At 41.0% G+C, this 18,648-nt stretch overlaps 1 protein-coding gene across 2 annotated transcripts in view; it reads right to left on the bottom strand.

Moving 5' to 3' along the window:
- Window positions 1-73: 73 nt before the first annotated feature.
- DDX42 (DEAD-box helicase 42) overlaps window positions 74-18,648 on the bottom strand; it is a 40,021-nt gene continuing 21,446 nt past the window's right edge. For both annotated transcript variants that reach the window (XM_006940486.5, XM_045044980.1), the window contains 13 exons: window positions 17,793-17,942; window positions 14,119-14,223; window positions 11,940-12,059; window positions 10,899-11,075; window positions 10,068-10,196; window positions 9,373-9,472; window positions 8,754-8,801; window positions 8,134-8,231; window positions 6,479-6,755; window positions 5,324-5,550; window positions 3,558-3,668; window positions 2,326-2,427; window positions 74-1,669 (listed from right to left, as the gene is read on the bottom strand). In XM_006940486.5, the coding sequence (XP_006940548.1) occupies window positions 980-1,669; window positions 2,326-2,427; window positions 3,558-3,668; window positions 5,324-5,550; window positions 6,479-6,755; window positions 8,134-8,231; window positions 8,754-8,801; window positions 9,373-9,472; window positions 10,068-10,196; window positions 10,899-11,075; window positions 11,940-12,059; window positions 14,119-14,223; window positions 17,793-17,942 (2,334 nt within the window). In that variant the 3' untranslated portion in view covers window positions 74-979. The remainder of the gene's footprint in view (window positions 1,670-2,325; window positions 2,428-3,557; window positions 3,669-5,323; window positions 5,551-6,478; window positions 6,756-8,133; window positions 8,232-8,753; window positions 8,802-9,372; window positions 9,473-10,067; window positions 10,197-10,898; window positions 11,076-11,939; window positions 12,060-14,118; window positions 14,224-17,792; window positions 17,943-18,648) is intronic.

The raw sequence follows: 18,648 nt of genomic DNA, 5'->3' as shown, positions 1-18,648 counted from the left end.
CATGTGCTGCACTGTTATAAATCCTACTTTGTATGTACTCACTGTGAAGTACAAATGACAAACAATCCACAGGTCCCAGTAGTAAAACATTTACTAGAGCAAGCAGAAAGGAATGCACATCTTAAAGAAACCTTCACAAAGTCACAAAATTCGAAGGATGTATATTTCTTTTCCTTTTATAAACAAGATAGAACAAAAATCATCAAAATCATTTCAGCAAAAGATTTTTCTACCATTGTGGCAAGTTAAAAAAAAAAAAAAATACAATGAAATAGAAGACACTTTAAAAGCTGTCAGAGTTTTTGTTTAAATTTAGCAACACTTCAGACCTGGAGCAGTCTTGTTTCCAGGATCATCTTTTCCTCTTGAAGGGCAGAGGTTCTGGGTCTGGCAGGCGGCTGCTGCTTCCTGTCTCAGGACTGGATACAAACCTGGCTGGGGAACCTGACCATGGACTCCTGCTTAGAATCAGACATCTCCCTTCCCTGCAAAGTCTAGAAGCACCAAAATGCTTCCCCAAATCTCTAACAAACACTTCAGTGGGTTGGGTTTGCAGAAAGCCAACTCCTAAAAGGGACTGCCTGGCCACACAGCTAAGAAAAGGAATTTTATTTGTAGATGTTTATAAGGTGACAGTTTAGTAAAAAATATACGCTACATATAATATAAACCTAGAGTGAGTTTTGTGCCCTAGAAGGCCCTTTCTTCCAAGGTATTCCCAACTGACCTTGACAACTCACCCAGAGCCCAAAAGGAAGTTCCCAGCGCTCGCTGCTTCCAAGGACCAAAGCAGCTTGCTAAGAAGACATCTGAAAACTGATCCAGATGAAAGGGTAATGTCTCCAAGCTCCAGCTATCCACTAAGGGCAGGGCGTCCTTATACCGTGGGCCCCAACCCAGCCCTGAGACACCTAGTTACCAAAAATCTTTCTAAAAATAAAATTAAAGACAATTGATTCCACACTTCAGCACATACCCTCTAACTGTCCCATCGACTTTTCTTGCGCTTGGGTGGCTCGGGGACAGCAAAACCGTCAGCTGTCTTATCTGTCTTGCTGTCCATCTTGTCCATCTTGCTGTCCACCTTGGGGTCCACCTTGCTCTCACGATTGCAACCTTCTTTCCTGCTTTCACCATTCCGACCATCGTTTGCGCCTCGGCTCTCTCCATGTCGGCCTCCACCTCCTCCATGTCTGTTCTCCCCGTGACGGTGACCATCAGCATGACGGCTGCCGCTTTCTGGGTAGCGGTATCCATCTCCATGGCGACCACCATCTCCATGACGTGGGCTGTCGCCATGCCGATTGCCACTCTCTCCGTGACTGTGGCGGCTGCCACCCCGGTTTTCAGTATATCTCTCTCTCTTCCCGTTGCCTCCCCCAGGCCCTTCTCGGCTGTTATTCCCTGAAGCTGTGTTGTTGACTCCCTGGGCTCCAGCGGAAGGGTAGGTCACTGGAGCACTGCTGAGGTTCCCGGTGTTGCCAAAGCCTGGGATGCCCTTGGTGGCGCTGGCAATGGGGCTGTCTGGACTGTTATGGCCCTGTTGGGCTGAATTAGTTGGAACAGAATTCAAGCTCCCTGCACTAGTCCATCCACTCGCCCCAGCAGCAGAGCTTCCTGCCTTCTGGTTGCTTAAGCTGGCAGCAACAAAGTGACTCTTGTACTGTGACTAAAAGAGAGACAACAGGAGTAGGTAAGATAGCGGGTTCAAGAAAATTGGACAGGTAAGCTTGGCAATAGAAGGTACACAAATTCTATGCTATCCTGGCACGATGATTTGAGCATCCTGATGGCCCCATTACTCTGTGGTCTCTATGTTCCTCTATTAATGAGAGAGAATAAACCTAGGGATCTAACTGAAACATCACTGAGGGCAGATAAAATGTATAAATTAAGGCTCAGCTGGTTAGCCAGCCAACTGGAGGAGTAAGTATAGAAGACGTGTTCAGAATTCATAAGAACTACAGAATCAAACTTGTCTTAGCTGGAAAATGGCAATTACTCTCAATCAGATTACAACGGTCTTAGAGGCAGGCAAACTCTTGGCTGTGGAGGCAGGGAGGGAACACCAGCCCTGCGGCAGCACAACAGTCCTGGGCTTTGGGAAGACGGAGGTCAGTGACCGGCAGGAGGAGATTCCCTAGCTTCTACACCTGCACCTCTAGGTAAGCTACCACTAAGTTTATACTCAAAACTGAAAGCAGTGAGAAGGCTCTAAATCCAGCATCAAGCGTATAAGCCCAGCCATCATCTCAGAAAGACTAGGCCCGTCATCACAGCCCAAGAGTTGCCAGTGAAAGCTTGTTTATATGTTTAAATCCAGACCTGGAAAGCTGCTTTCATGGCCGTCAGCCGATCTCCCATGGCTCCTGTGGAGGGCTTGTAGGCCTCATAATTGCTCATTACATTGTTGTTATTTCCTCGGTCCTAAAAAACAAGCATACCCATGAGGACAGAATGGGCCTCAATATACTGGAAACAGAAGTGGGCGCTGCAATGGGAACAGGATATTTTTATTTATATTTTGTGGAAAAAAGTACAGTAATAATCATTTTAAAATGTTTTATTTATGACTTTTAACCCAGTGATTCTGTTTTGGGGGAACTAACCCTAATATATTAGAAATTAAGTCAGATAATGCTCAAAGCTGATCATGTGGTACTATTTATGCACACAAACCTGATATTTATATAATTCTGTGGAGCTTTATGCTACGGACAAAGAGGCCACAAGGCAGTATACAGCGTATGCATGTAGCATATACACTGTTCCACTCTTAAGTCTGAGTCTCCGCTTCAACACTTACTGGAGTATAACTTGGGGTGCCTCAGGTTTATCACCTGTACTTGCTGTCACTGGGTGGATGTAAAGATGGACTTAATACACAGGACGGCCTGCAGTGGCTGGCCTGGCATACAGTAAGTGCTCAACGGTAGCTATCGCTAACATCTGTGTCCTGTGCATCATTGTTACTGAGACACAGGAGCAGATTCTTCTCAAAGACACCGAGTTAACTGTAACGCTCCAGAAACAGACTGGCAGCTTTCTACTTTGGTTTGGAATCAAAGTTAAGAAAGCCAGTGAGGGGACACTTTTGTTAACTGTTCTGTGAGAAAAGCTAGCTCTCACCTCACTCTGGTGCTATTTCCCACCGAATGTAGGAAGCATTCCTGAGTTTAGTTACAAGATACAGTAGAGTTTACAGACCCTGTGTTCGTAGCAGCAGGCTCTAGGCCATTGCTGGAGGGCTTGTAACAACAGAGTGCTGGGCCCCACCTCCCAGAGTTTCTAACTCACCAGGCCTGGGATAGTGCACAAGTTTGCAGTTTACTGCTGCTGCCAGAGACCACAGTTTGCAAACCACTGCTAATCTAGACTATTTCCTGAGCAGGTCTAGTCACCACGTACACATGGGTGCTTCTTCAATAGAAGTCACAACATTCCCTTCTAGACAAGGTTCTGAACTCAGAGAGGCTTTCGCAGGTAGATGAGGACAGTCATAACCTCTTCCAGGACTCAGGGCCAGCCCTAAGGGCACTACTGTAGTCTGGACTCACCGTGTTCTCTGAGCCTAGGCCAGGCCGCTCCCTGTAGCCTAGGCCACCTCCACCAATGTTCAGCTTTTTGCCTTTGCCTCCTTTAAAGCGGGATTTCCGAAACCAGGCATTCTGTGTTGAACATAATTCAAGGTTAGGCGAGGGGAAGAAGAGGCGGCCAGAGAAAGAAGACAACATCAAACAGGAAATTAAGGGGGAGGGAGGAACTTACTGCTTCATGTTTAGCCAACGTTTTTACGGCAACTGTTCATAGGAACAGTTTAGTCCACCAAATTTGTCAGGAGTCTTAGCACCAGGAAGGGAAGTGATCACACAAGCCTCAGATATGAAACACTTACTTACTCTGGCCTCTTCTAATTTCCTAGAGGAAAATGAACTGATTTTCTATATCTCAATCTATACATACCACTGGACTATACAAATAATGGAGCTTTTAAGAACTGGTGGGTTCAGAAGTAAAGGAAAAAGGCTATGTAAAGTGAGGCTCATCAGAATTGGCTCTAGGGGCAGACGTCCAGGACTGGTAGCCCCATAACTGAAAGTTTTATTTACCCATAGCCCAAAGTGTTCCTTGAACTTATCACTAGCAGAACACTACTCATCAGATTTATTCACATTCTCTTCAGAATGCCAACATGACTGGGAGAGGTTAGTCCTTTATCTGACAATCACATGTTACAATCTAAATGAAGTACTTAAGAGGTAGGGCTGGCTTCAGAAAGGCACTGACCAGGGAAGCTGATCACACAGTCTGAGAGCACAGGAAACATGAGGCACAAAAAGGGATGCAGGAAAAAGCCAAAGACAAGATATATCCTGTTTGAAAATGTAGTTTACGACTGGCTCTCTGTACCCAGGAAAGAGAAGGAAACCGTATCCTATTCCTTCCTGCAATGCAGGTCCTTTACTCCCAGAACCCCGAGCATGGACAGCAGTACCACACTGTGAGTACATTATGGATAAGCTATTCTGTGAGCTGGCTTGTAAATCTAAAAAACACAAAGTCTTTACTATCAGAATGTTTATACTGAATCCATTTGTAATATGGGGATGACGTGTTCAGATGACTCGAGATTTAGGGGCGCCTGGGTGGCTCAGTCGGTTGAGCGTCTGACTTCGGCTCAGGTCGTTGAGTTCACAGCTCGTGAGTTCGAGCCCTGCGTCGGGCTCTGTGCTGACAGCTCAGAGCCTGGAACCTGCTTCCGATTCTGGTCTCCCTCTTTCTCTGCCCCTAACCCACTCGCATTCTGTCTCTCTCAAAAATAAACAAACATTAAAAAAAAAAAATTAAAAGATGACTCAAGACTTAATTCAGTAGAACGCCCAGCTTTGGATCGGTAATCAAGGTTGTCAAAGGTCTGAGACCTAAGTCTACGTAAAATAGTTAAATATATCGTTTTCTTAAGACATCACACATTTTTAGCCCCCCAAGGAGAAGACTGGGAGATAGAGTGGTAAGGGAAATAGCAGCCATCTTTGAGATTAAACTTACAAGTATGCTATGAGGCAAGCAGGCAGAAATTTCAGAGGGACAGATTTTAGCACAAAAAGGAATAGCTTTTCAAACAGATGTTGCTGAAAGGAGAGGATAAGCAGATGGACCAGATGAATTTTAATGTCCTATAATACCGATCTGTCATAAGCACTGCCCCCACCCACGGCCCCAACTTTCCTGTCCTGTTTCTATGTTATCTTCTCAAGCTTGTTGAATTTTTTTCACTTAGTTTTATAACCTGGGGCAATGTGAAGTGTGCCCAGCCCCTCACCTGCATGGCTAGATCTAGGAGTTCCTTGGAAACATGTTGATTGGCTCCTTCCAAGTTCCGGACAAGGTCACCAGCAAAATTGCTGTCCTTGGGGGTCAGCAAGGTATATGCCACGCCCTTCTCACCCGCTCGTCCTGTGCGGCCAATCCTGTGAGTATGAGTATCAATGTCTCGTGCCACATCATAGTTAATGACGGTCTTAATTGAAGGAATATCCAGACCACGGGCTGAAATAAAAACAACCAAATTCTTTTATTTTTCAGCATGAGTCAGAAAAAACAATGTAATCCAAAATGCTGGCTCTTTAAGAAACCACATTCCTCTACTCTAGGCAAAGTGTATGGTTTGGTGAGCTAATACACAAGCATTTAATTAAAGTTACCCTTCAAGAGCAAATCCCACCATTGTCGATTCTATGATGCCAAGCCATCTAGCCTGAGACAGATGCCTTCTGCCATGGCCTCTCTCTTGCACCAAGAACATATAAAATAACTAAAGCCAGCATCAAATTGCCTTGAAGCTGAGAAATTATCTCCTTTTGGGGAGAAAACACGAGTTTTTAGGGGCAACTATTAAACTGAAAACACGGGGCACCTGGGTGGCTCAGTCGGTTGAGTGTCCAACTTCGGCTCAGGTCATGATCTCACAGTTCACGGGTTTGAGCCCCATGTCAGGCTCTGTGCTGACAGCTTGGAGCCTGCCTCAGATTCTGTGTCTCCCTCTCTCTCTGCCTCTCCCCTGCTTATGCTCTCTTTCTCATAAACAAATAAGCATTAAAAAGAAAATTGGAAAACAAAAATAAAAAACAAAAAACCGAGAACACAATGCAAGCCAAGAACCATACTTAAAAACCTTTTTGATCTTGAGTGAAGTATGCCCAATTAACATAAGACAGCTGCTACATTCGGACATACAACAAAGGCCTCGCCTATGATTAACTGACTCAACATTTTTTTCCCCGTCTTCCCACTGCAGGGATTCTTTTTTGCAAAGAGAAACATTAAGTGAAAAGTGGTACCCAAAGCTCCAGATTGTGATCACTATACTCTGAACCGCTTGTCCCATTTGGTGTGGCCAGCCAGGCCAGCAGAATGCCATCTCTCGGCCTGTTCAGAACACAGAAACGTAAGGTCACTGGGGGAAGTCATACTCTACCTGCAACATCTGTGGCCACCAGGACTGGGATGTCCTTTTTCTTAAAGTCTGAAATGACTTTGTTTCTTTCACTCTGATCCATGTCCCCATGAAGCAGCCCAAGATTATGACCCTCCTGCTTAAGGTTATTGGCTAGCTCTTCAGCATTGGCTTTTTTAGTAACAAACAGGAGGACACTTCCTGAAGAGGTAAATTCCACCAGACGACGGGTAAGCCAGTTCCATTTACTAGGCCCAGAGTGAAGAATCTCCACAATCTGTGTCACATCTTCATTTGCCTGAAAAAGAGGAAACAGATGACTGTGACGTCTGCGCCAAGGGGCATCTGAGCAAGGACCAGACGGCACACGTTCCACCTGCATCTAGAAGAACCCTGAACAGTCCCTCTTCTCCTTGGGCCTTCCTTCAGCAAGTCAAGTACAGCTCAAAACCTGCATTCCTTCTCAAATTGCTGTGCTCTCCATCTCCCTTGATTTGTACATACACCTAAGTCGTAAGCCCAAGTACTTCGCAAGACCTCTTTATAGGCCTGTTCAGATTATCCCTAATCAATTAAGCTCCTTTTCTGTCCTTCCCACTCACTGCTCCTAGTACAATTCATACATGCACATAGAAGGCACTAAAAAACAAAATGCAGACAGGGGTGCCTGGGTGGCTCAGTTGGTTAAGTGTCTGACTTTAGCGCAGGTCATGATTTCATGGTGAGTTCAAGCCCCTAATTTTAGATGTAAATTTTAAAAAATTAAATTAAATTAAAAAAAAGAATCAAAACGCAATATACTGTTTTGGCAATGCTGATGGAAATGTCAACCTTAAAAATAAAACTTCCAGGGGCGCCTGGGTGGCTCAGTCGGTTAAGCGTCCGACTTCGGCTCAGATCATGATCTCACAGCTCGTGAGTTCCAGCCCCGCGTCGGGCTCTGTGCTGACAGCTCAGAGCCCGGAGCCTTCTTCAGATCCTGTGTCTCCCTCTCTCTCTGCTCTTCCCGCCCCCCCTCCCCCAACTTGCACTCTGTCTTTGTCTCTCAAGAATGAATAAATGTTAAAAAAATTTTTTAAAGAAAAAAAGTGGGCAGTGTCAAAACACTAACTGTACAGAACTTAAGGAATTCAAACAACTTAAGGAATTCTCTAGGCAACTTTAATTCCAAATCACAATTCAGAGATCTCCCACACAGGACGTATGCACAGGTAAGGAAAATGCCACGAGCTCGTTTTCACCAGGGCTTTCAAGTCTCACCCACTCCATGCTGTGCAGTTAGCCTGCTACTCCTTTAAGCATTCAAAATGTCAGTTCCATCCTAACTGACTAGTAGTCTTCCAGGCAAAGCCTTTTTTGCCCCCTAAAAGTTTTTAACTTTTATTATGGAAAATTTTAAACATTCAAAAAAAAAAAAAAAAAAAACCCAAAATGAACGTAATCACCTCCCATGTACCCATCACCCAGCTTCAATAATTATCCCTATTTTGACAATTTAGTTGTCTCCTCTATCCTCCTACCTTGAGTTTTTTAAAACAAATCTGAATCGTGTTGCCTCATTTGTAAATACATAATAACATAATTTTCCTCTCAAAAGGGAGAAATTAATTCTATTTTCTTCATAATTTGAGAAATAACCCACTGGGGTCCCATCTGGCCCTGCTTATTAGGGTTACCTCGCCAATGTCTCCCTGCACCACACGAATAGGGTCGATCAGGATGTCTCTGGCCAGTTTTTCAATCTTTTTCCGAAAAGTTGCACTGAATAAGAGGGCTAAAAGGTAGAGTAAATTCTGTTACATAAACAGTATGACTTCTTTTTTGAATGTCCATTAAACCTCCTACTAACATTCAGAATTATTCAGCTTATAAAATAAACCCACCTGAACTTTAAACTTAGTTTCAAAACTGATTTACTAAGGAAAAAACATTTTCCTTTTTCTATTTTTATACATTTTCAGGTAAGACAGGGACTGTCCGCATGGTTCAAAGAGGCTCCTGACTTCAAATCAGCAGATCTGCAATGTGCTTTGCCTCTACATGCTGATAACATCGTGTAACTTGGGACAAGTCACTTAATCCTCAGCCTGGGGTTATCCTCCGCAAAAACAAGTGAGTTACATCTGATGATCTCTAAAGTCCTGTCAAGTTCAGACAGACTATTTTTATATCCTCCTCTATGGTTCTCACCAGGACACACATGATCATTTTTGCTGCCATACTGTGAGTGCTTATAAAATACTTAATTGTTTATTCTGAATATAAATGTGACTTAATAAAACTGCTTCATACATACTCTGTCTGTCAGGACGGACATGACTTGCTATGGATCGCACCTGGTACTCTGGAAGCAGAATAAAATAACATTAGAAGTCTGTACTATAGTTTGGGATGCTTGGGAAAAAGTCATTTTAGTAAAAATCTTCCTGTGAGAAGTTATAACTATTAAGGAAAATTTGAAACTCCTAGACCTATCATTTAGTATGAAACCCAGAAACACTTTCCCTACTCCCAGCTGGGCTGGGCCCAGCAGTGTTCCAATCAGTAAAGATGGGTTATTCAGAATTTCACACATCTGGCTTAGGGAGGACAGGAAAGCAAAGGGCCTTCAATGATACGACATCCACCTACCTAAGAACACAGAACTTGACCTCTATGATTAAAGGCATATGAATAAAAATATAGAGAAAATATTCCTCCTATATACAAAGGCACTTCCAAATATCTGTAACCCAGCCAAGCCTAATGTATACTTTCACCTGAGAGAACTCCTAAAAATAGCTAACGATCTAATCCTGTACAAGAGTATTTTTAGCTTCTCTCATACAGAAAGAAAAAAAGTTAAGTCTAGAAAGACAAGGAAAAAGCGAGTATCATGAGGATGGGAGCAGAAGAAACTGGTATTAAAGGCATACCAAATCCCATGTCAAACATGCGATCTGCTTCATCAAACACAAGGTAAGAGACCCTTTGAAGATTGGTAGCTTTCTTCTTCACATGATCAATCAGTCGACCCTATAAGATTCACAAAATGCATAGTGAGTATAATTAAAGGCATTTACAAGAACTTTCTATAATTGTGTTCCTGGCAAAAGTGCTAATAATCCAGTTGTAGACTGTAAGACACTGGGTCTGACAGCCTTGGACTTCATGCACTACAGAGCACAAAAGAACAGAAAAATTAAAAACCTAATTAAACCTAATTGTGAGAAAATGGCCAGAACTATTTTGTGAGGTATTTTAAAATGACCTAATTTAAAACCTTATTGATGGCGTTTAATGTTTAGACTATACTCTTCTAGGCAATTCTGACTATATTCCAAATATCTTTCTGATTCTTGATGCTCTCAGTAACCACAGACCCATTTTCCAAGAGAGCATTAAAAAAAAACAACACAAAAACCGATTTAAAACAAAGGAGAATTTACACCTATTAATCTTAATAGACTGCTAATCTAGTCAACCAATCAAAATTAAACCAAAGTCACAGGGTGAGTATTCTTCACCCTGCTATATCACATTTTAGGGGGCATGCCATTCAATAACCAATCCTTTTTCCATACCATTCCGTAAGTGGCCGAGGAGCCATTTAAACCTAAGACATACTTACTGGGGTACACACAACAATCTCTGCCCCTTCCTGAAGAGCCTTGGCTTGCTCCCACATGCTCCCTCCTCCATACACGGCCACTGATCGAAGATTATACGCTTTCCCAAACCGCTTACATTCTGCATGGATCTGCAAAGTTGTGGACACAATGACATGAACAAACCATGACACTGACAAGTACCTGTTACTACGCAAAAGTGAGTTCTGAAAGTAAACGAACCATTATCACGCACATCCCAACAGACTGTCTACAATCTAGATTATTCATTTTTTTAACTTTTTGCCATTATAATTATAATCCATTCTACCCAAACAAAATGAATTAACCCAGGAGGAAAACACAAACAATTCCCATGTATTTTTTCTCTTAAAACAGTTTTTTTTTTAGGGAAAAGTATGTACTTCATTATGTAGAAAATACATAACAGTATTTTCCAAAAGTTTCCTGGTAGCACAACAACATGAATGTACTTAATGCCACTGAACCATACACTTAAAAAATGATCAAAATTATAAAATGTTATGTTCATTTCACCGTATTTTTGAAAAAAGTTTCCTGGGGCACCTGGGTGGCTCAGTCGGTTAAGTGTCTGACTTTGGCTCAGGTCATGATCTCACGGTTTGTGAGTTCAAGCCCCATGTCAGGCTATGTTCTAATAGCAGATCCTCTGTGCCCCACCCCCTCGTTCACTCCCTCTCTCTAAAATAAACATATTTTTGAAATAAATAATTAAAAAATGAAAAAAGTTTCCCAGTTAATCCTATCCAACTGACTGGCTAGTCCCACATTAGTTCACATACGAAAGGGAGCATTCTACACCAAGTACATACCTGCTGGCAAAGCTCCCTAGTAGGACACACGATCACTGCAATTGGTCCATCACCTGGTTCCAGTTCCTTCTGGTCCATTATATGAATCAACATCGGCCAGATAAAGGCGGCCGTTTTTCCACTGCCTGTTTTGGCAATACCAATCATGTCTCTACCACTTAACGCCACAGGCACGCCCTAGAGAAAAAATAAAATATATCTACCCTAAACTTTAAAATTTTAAAGATGTACTGAAGGAAATCTTGGGGAAATCAATGACATTCATTTCCAAAGGAACAAGAAATAACCTGACGGGTTATGCACACTGTCTATAAATTAACAAGAAATACCTAGCATTTCCATAAAATTCCTGATTTATAGGAAATAATATTATCATTCTCTTCATGTGGATCAGCCACCATTTACAAAATATGAATGACTGTATTTAGCCTGAGATACAGAAATGAAAAATGGCAATTCATAGTGTAAGTGGATTGCTAAAATTAAAAAATAAAATTTCCCCATGAGAAGGTAGACTATCTCATCCCAGAAAATTCTCATATTCTGTATAGGAATGAATAAATCCAACATATAAATGGAAAACAAGTTATTACTTCCAGTTACAGAAGTGAGAATTTTCATATCAGAGACAAAGGATTCCTAGTCACTGACAGTGCTATATTTGTCTACACACAAATCTTTTTTGTTACGTTTAGGCCTAATGAATTGTTTTCTTCAGGTTGTATCTTTAAGACATTTATCAGATACAAAAGAATATTTCCCAGCCCTATTAGCAACATCTTAGAATGGTAAATAATTCACTTCTGCTCTTTAATTTTTAAAGATTTCAAAAATATTCTTGGATTTCATGTATGTTCTCCCCCCCCCCCCACCTTATTAAAGCAAAAGGACTAAGCCAAAGAGGAAATATTTAGACCACTTCTTTCCACGTCAATATAATTCTGGACCAAATGCTGTTTTACTGTTTTGCATTGTTTGTAGAATAAGTACGGTCACTGGATATGATTCTACCTTGTTTTTCTTTCATTATGTTTTACCTACCTGGCACTGTATTGGAGTGGGCTGTGTGTACTCAGATTTCCGAATCTGGTGCATAAGTTGTTCATCAAACCCAAAATGAGCAAAACTACTTCCTGGTCTAGGAGGTGCAGCACCAGAGACCTAGAGATAAAGACAACTCCCAGGAATGACTCATACTTCAAAATAAGCAGCATCGGAAGTTCAATGGTGTTTACCTGTATCTTATACTTAGCTTGAGTATAAAAAAGGGAAAATACAAGTCTGTGGCCAAATACATACACTGTTTGAAAAGGTAGAACTCAAATAATAACAGATCTAAAACCTCACATAAAAAACTCCATGTTAAATATTCCTGAGATAATTGTCATATGATTTAAAATGATTAAGTGCCCCTTTTGCAATGACATGGATGGAGCTAAAGTGTATTATGCTACACAAAATAAGTCAGAGAAAGACAAATACCATTATGATTTCACTCACAGGTGGAATTTAAGAAACAAAACAGATGAAAATAGGGGGAGGGAAGGAAGAGTAAGATAAACAGAGAAGGGAGACAAACCATAAGAGATTCTTCACTATGGAGAACAAACTGAGGGTTGCTGGAGAAGAGGTGGGGGACAGGGAGGATGGGCTAAATGGGTGATGTGCATTAAGGCGGGCACTTGTTGGGATGAGCAGTGGGTGTTATATGTAAGTGATGAATCACTAAATTCTACTCCTGAAACCAATATTACACTACAGGTTAACTAACTTGAATCTACATAAAATCTTGGAAGGAAAAAAACAAAACAGATAAACTGGGAAAGATTTGAAAAAAAATTTTAAAATGATTAAGAGCCTAGAAAGCTCTTAAATCAAGATTTCCTTTTAAGAAATAAAAAATATTGCTCAATGATTGGAAAAAGACATGAGTATTTTTTGCCATTTTGCAGTAACTATTAACCAGATGGTAGAAAAAAATTAAAATTTACTTTTCAAATAAAAAGGGCAAATGAGGGGCGCCTGGGTGGCGCAGTCGGTTAGGTGTCTGACTTCAGCCAGGTCATGATCTCGCGGTCCGTGAGTTCGAGCCCTGCGTCGGGCTCTGGGCTGATGGCTCAGAGCCTGGAGCCTGTTTCCGATTCTGTGTCTCCCTCTCTCTCTGCCCCTCCCCCGTTCATGCTCTGTCTCTCTCTGTCCCAAAGGTAAATAAACGTTTAAAAAAAAAAAAAAATTTAAAAAGGGCAAATGAGCTCCAAATAAGACATGTCTATACCCACTGGATACAATCTATTGTTTCGTTTTCTGCCTGAAGAATTAAGTATCCCACTTAATGATGGTCCACAGCCACAGTAAAACATTGTTCAAACTACTCAGGTGAAGAATGGGGTTTATAGCCTCCTTTTTGACTCTAACAGTAGTAGCCTTGCAATGCTTCTCATACTGATATATCTAATCAGTATTTCACTTAAAGGGCTTTTTTGAGGGGGAGGAGTGGGGGGCAATTAGCCTTGGAAAATAGACAATACGTGCATATGCATACATCCTCTCTGGGAAAACAGAAGTTCAAATGTCACATAGAAACTGGTAAGGCAGATACAGGCCAGAGAGCTGTCCGCACTAGAGTAGATATTACTATACCATCTGTGTGTTTCACTTAACTAACATCCAGCAGTGCCTAAACAATGTGGTCAATGTGCAACCCAAAGCTTTTTGGCAATTTAAAACTATTATTCTGAAATGAGTGCATATTCTAAGGTGTTAATTCCTTCTTCTAATTATTTTAAACATATGCTACATATTAATTTGAGTATACCTAATTTAAAAATATCCTAGGATTCCACATAGTGTTTGCATCTATTAATCTTGTCTCCTTTTCCTGAAGTTGGGACTTATACTCTTCATTTCTAGCCCACCCAACACAGTTCCTAGCACACTGTACTCGTTGCAGAATTATTTACTGATTTTAAGGTCACAATGACTTATTATTTCAATACAACATACAAAATTGAATACATATTCATGTGTGTTGCATTAAAGATATAACAATTCTATCCCAAAATAGGTGGAAGACTAAAACAATAAAATCAAGACACAGGAGCCTTGCTATCAAAGATAGTCCAAGGACCATTAGAAAAGAAGGTTATTTTAGTTTGGATAAGCAATAATAGTAACTGTCAACTAATTAATATAAGAATATTTAGCACCATGGTTGACTTACCCGAAGATTGAGCTTATGACGGAGATCTATTAGCTGCTGAGGGGTGAGGTTGGTTATCTCTTCATGCTCATTGTAAAAATTTTTTTCAAATGGTGGATAGTCAATCTGCAGGTCCAATTATTCAAAGTTAGTCTAGAATTCAAGAGTCAATCCTGTAAGTTTGATTTTAATGCAAAATAACCTTTTACACATATTACACAAGTAAAGCCTTAACCAGCTAGTGAGGACAAAAGAATTCACTTATGCATGACACACATCCCAAATGTACAGCCAGTATCTTTTCCTGTATTCATTTTCTATATAAATACCAACCTACTTCCTTTTTTTTTATTTTTTATTTTATTTTTTTTTAGCGTTTATTTAATTTTGAGAGAGAGAGAGACAGAGCATGAATGGGGGAGGGTCAGAGAGAGGGAGACACAGAATCTGAAACAGGCTCCAGGCTCTGAGCTGTCAGCACAGAGCCCAACGCGGGGCTCGAACCCACGGACTGCAAGATCATGACCTGAGCCGAAGTCGGCCGCTTAACCGACTGAGCCACCCAGGTGCCCCACCAACCTACTTCCTAAAGACACTCTTAAAGGATACCTCAGATCTGAACAACCGTGATGCAGACTAAGGAATCTACAACGCCAAAGGCCTCAGAAGACAAGTATTTTAAAGACATTCCACCTTATAACATTTAAATACATGTTTTGGAATAAGCTGTTCACACAGCTCTGGCATTTTTAAAAAACTTTTTTTTAATGTTTATTTATTTTTGAGAGAGAGAGAGAACAGGGGAGGAGCAGAGAGATAGGGAGACAGAATCAGAAGTGAGCTCCAGGCTCCAAGCTGTTAGCACAGAGCCCAAGGCAGGGCTCGAACTCACAAGCTGGGAGATCATGACCTGAGCCAAAGTCGGATGCTTAACCAACTGAGCCACCCAGGTGCCCCTCATAGCTCTAGCATTTAGAACCATTTCTAATATTTCCTCTGAGGAGAGCTCTGCCTTTAGAGGGAGTTCTACTCTTTTTAAAACCTGAAACGCTTTATGTAACTTTTAAAAACTGTATGGCTAAGTATTTCTTATTCTAAAGAGGGAAGAAGTTATTCCTGACACTCTTTTCATAACTTATTGTACCAGGACTATAAAAAGAGGCATATCAGGGGTGCCTGGGTGGCTCAGTCAGTTAAGCACCTGACTTCGGCTCAGGTCATGATCTCACAGTTAGTGGGTTCAAGCCCCGCGTCAGGCTCTGCGCTGACAGCTCAGAGCCTGGAGCCTGCTTCGGATTCTGTGTCACCCTCTCTCTCTCTGACCCTCCCCGCTCACACTCTGTTTCTCTCTCTCATAAATAATAAACATTAAAAAAAAAAAAAAGGCATATCACCACTTACACATTTGGCTGATTCTCTTTAACCACATAAGAGATCTACAATAAAATGACATTAATTGTGGATGCAACCTAAAGTTTAATTATATTTCTATGGTATGATCAACAAAAAAAGTAAGCATTGCTTTAAAGGTTCCCCTTTAGCACTACTAATAGAACCTTTTGGAATGCTCCCCACACTGTTGCACTAAGCTGTAACAGGATGTTCTTCAGTTCTCTTTATCAGAATGGAAGCTCCACAAGGGCAAGAATTCTTGTTCACAAATTTTACATACAAATATGTAATTTTTTGCATATGGGTATGAAATAGAGTCATAAAGTATTTATTTGTATAAATAAATACTTAATGTGAATGTGAACAAAGCTACTTATAGGCAGAAGGGTTATCCTTTTCCTTACTGCTGGTCTCTCTGGGCAGACTGCCCACACTACATGTGAACAACTGTGGGCCACCCTAGCATGATGATGAGATCTGAGAGCTTCACCAAGGATCTCAAATATTTTATGAGATGATTATTTCAAGTACTTATGTGTTTTTCCTTACTAGGCCGTCATCCTTTGTCATAGATGCTTCCTCTCACATCAGTCTCACATACTTAGTTTCATCTGCCACATGTAAAATACCAAGGTATTATTTGGTAGCATCTGTGCAAAAGGAAACATTTCAAAAACTGAATATAATCCATAGTCTAGACCAGTCGTTTTCAAACTTTTTTGTCTCAGATGCCCTAAAAAACACGAACTTTTGCTTGTGTGGGTTTCATGCATTGACATTTACCATATTAAAACTAAAACTGAGAAATGTCTTTAAGATTTACTCATTTGAGGGGCGCCTGGGTGGCGCAGTCGGTTAAGCGTCCGACTTCAGCCAGGTCACGATCTCGCGGTCCGTGAGTTCGAGCCCCGCGTCAGGCTCTGGGCTGATGGCTCAGAGCCTGGAGCCTGTTTCCAATGCTGTGTCTCCCTCTCTCTCTGTCCCTCCCCCGTTCACGCTCTGTCTCTCTCTGTCCCAAAAATAAATAAACGTTGAAAAAAGATTTACTCATTTGAAAATAATACACTCGTTATACTCTAACATAAAAGCTTTAATTTTTAAAAAGTCATAACCTTGTTTTACATTTTTACAAATCTTTTTTAAAGTTTTACTTAAGTGATCTTAATCTCTTCACCCACTGTGGCGCTCAAACTCACAACCCCAAGATCAAGAGTTGGATGCTCTACCGAGCAAGCCAGCAAGGTGCCCCTTTTTTACAAATCTTTTTTACAAGTCTGACTTAAAAGAAATTGGTTCCTACTATATTTAGATTGTTGCAACATATTGCTTTGATTGAAACCTATGAAGAAAATCTGGCCTCGCAAACATGTAATTGGAAAGGGAAGAGAGTATTTAATAGTCTTTTCAAATTATTGTAGATTTTTACTCTTCTTTGATAGTATACTAAGACTTGATCAGTGGTCACTTTTTTTTTTTTTTTTTTTACAACGTTTGTTTATTTTGAGAGAGAGAGAACAAGCAGGGGAGAGGCACAGAGAGAGGGAGAGAGAATCACAAGCAGGCTCCATGCTCAGCTTGAGGAGCCCAACGTGGGGCTTGATCTCACTACTGACAGATCACGACCTGAGCTGATACCAAGAGTCAGATGCTTAAGTGAGCCACCCAGGCACCCCTGAAAATTCTTTTGGATTTTGTGGACTCCCTGAGAAGTTCCTTCTAGGAGTCCTTGAACCATAATGTGAGAGCCACTGTCCTAGACCTAGACTCACTAAGGCATGCAAGGTCTAGTCTGATATTTAACCTGAATGAAACACAAATTTTTTTCAAGTGGATATACCAATATCCTCATTCTCTTTTCCTGACTTAAGGAAACTAAAATTCCTAGTTCCACTCTGAAGCAACAGTCTCTCATCTGCTCCAGATCTGAGAAACAAGACTTACGGCAATTAAAAAAACATCTGTGTTTTTTCACAGATGTTTCAACATCATCATTTTGAAAGGCAGATGATGGTCTGGAAAACAAGTACAAAAAACTGCTTTAAAAAATTCTTAGCCTAAAATCAAACGGGAGCAAGAGATTCAGCTAAACCTTGAACAACAACATAGGCTATAAAGCCTGAACCACTCAGTCACTTTCAGAATCAACCACACAGCAGACATGAGAAGATCCCAAAGAACACATATTTTCGTGACATAAGGAGTATGAATCAGAATTACTCAAATATTGCAAAAACCTAGTATTAAAGCTGAAGAGAACTATCAGCTTTTGAAATGAGAATCAAATTTAGCAGGAAACACCATACCTCTGAATGATCAATGGGAGGAAGAGGATCAATGATTTTCTTGGAAGGTGCAATTGGATTTCCATCACTATCATATTCCAAATTATCTTCTTCTTCCTCCTGAACCACACCAGCAGTTGGGTTCTCTGCCATGTACCGAAAATAAGCTTCCTGCAGGAAAGCACAAGAACATAATCATATTCAAATACAACTAAGAACATTTCTGCTCCTGTAATTGGTGCACACAGTGTACCAGATGACTGCACAGTTTAATACCTACCAAGTAAGGCAAGACTTTAACTAGCAATGATTCCTTTAACAACAGCAGTATTCATAGGGACAATCAGAAAAAACGAATGAGACAGTTAGTACTACACAATGATTTAACAAGAAGCTTTACAAATCTGTCCCACAGTCTTCCTGGGGTGGGGTGTCTACCTATCCTGTCCAGAGCTGTGGAACACATGCTATGGATTTACCATCCAAGTTTGGAAGTTGACACTGATTAGAAGGGTCACAAACCTGGAAAGGGCTACTGCTCATTCTGTTTCCCTTCTCACCATCCCACAACTGGACGTTGGTGGAAAAATACTAAAGGCCAGTCATTAAATTAATGTTCCATCTTGAAATACAAAAATCACAAACAGACCCTTAGAAAGAGGTAGAGGTTAGATGTTGCTAGAGGCCATCAGTAGATCCCATATTACTTCCTGATTCAGCAGTATAAACATTAATTTTGAAAAAAAAAAAATCAAGCTGAATAAAGCTCATGATTTGTTTTTGATGTCCTAGTTGATCAAAAGTTCCATCTTCAACATGGGGGAAAGCCATGTGAATTTTTCTATTACCAACTAGTCATACATGTAGAAAAGGAGCA

Source organism: Felis catus, chromosome E1, assembly GCF_018350175.1.
Source record: "Felis catus isolate Fca126 chromosome E1, F.catus_Fca126_mat1.0, whole genome shotgun sequence".
Taxonomy (NCBI): Eukaryota; Metazoa; Chordata; class Mammalia; order Carnivora; family Felidae; genus Felis; species Felis catus.
The sequence above is the reverse complement of the archived record's forward strand: the minus strand, read 5'-3'. Positions and strand labels throughout refer to the sequence as shown.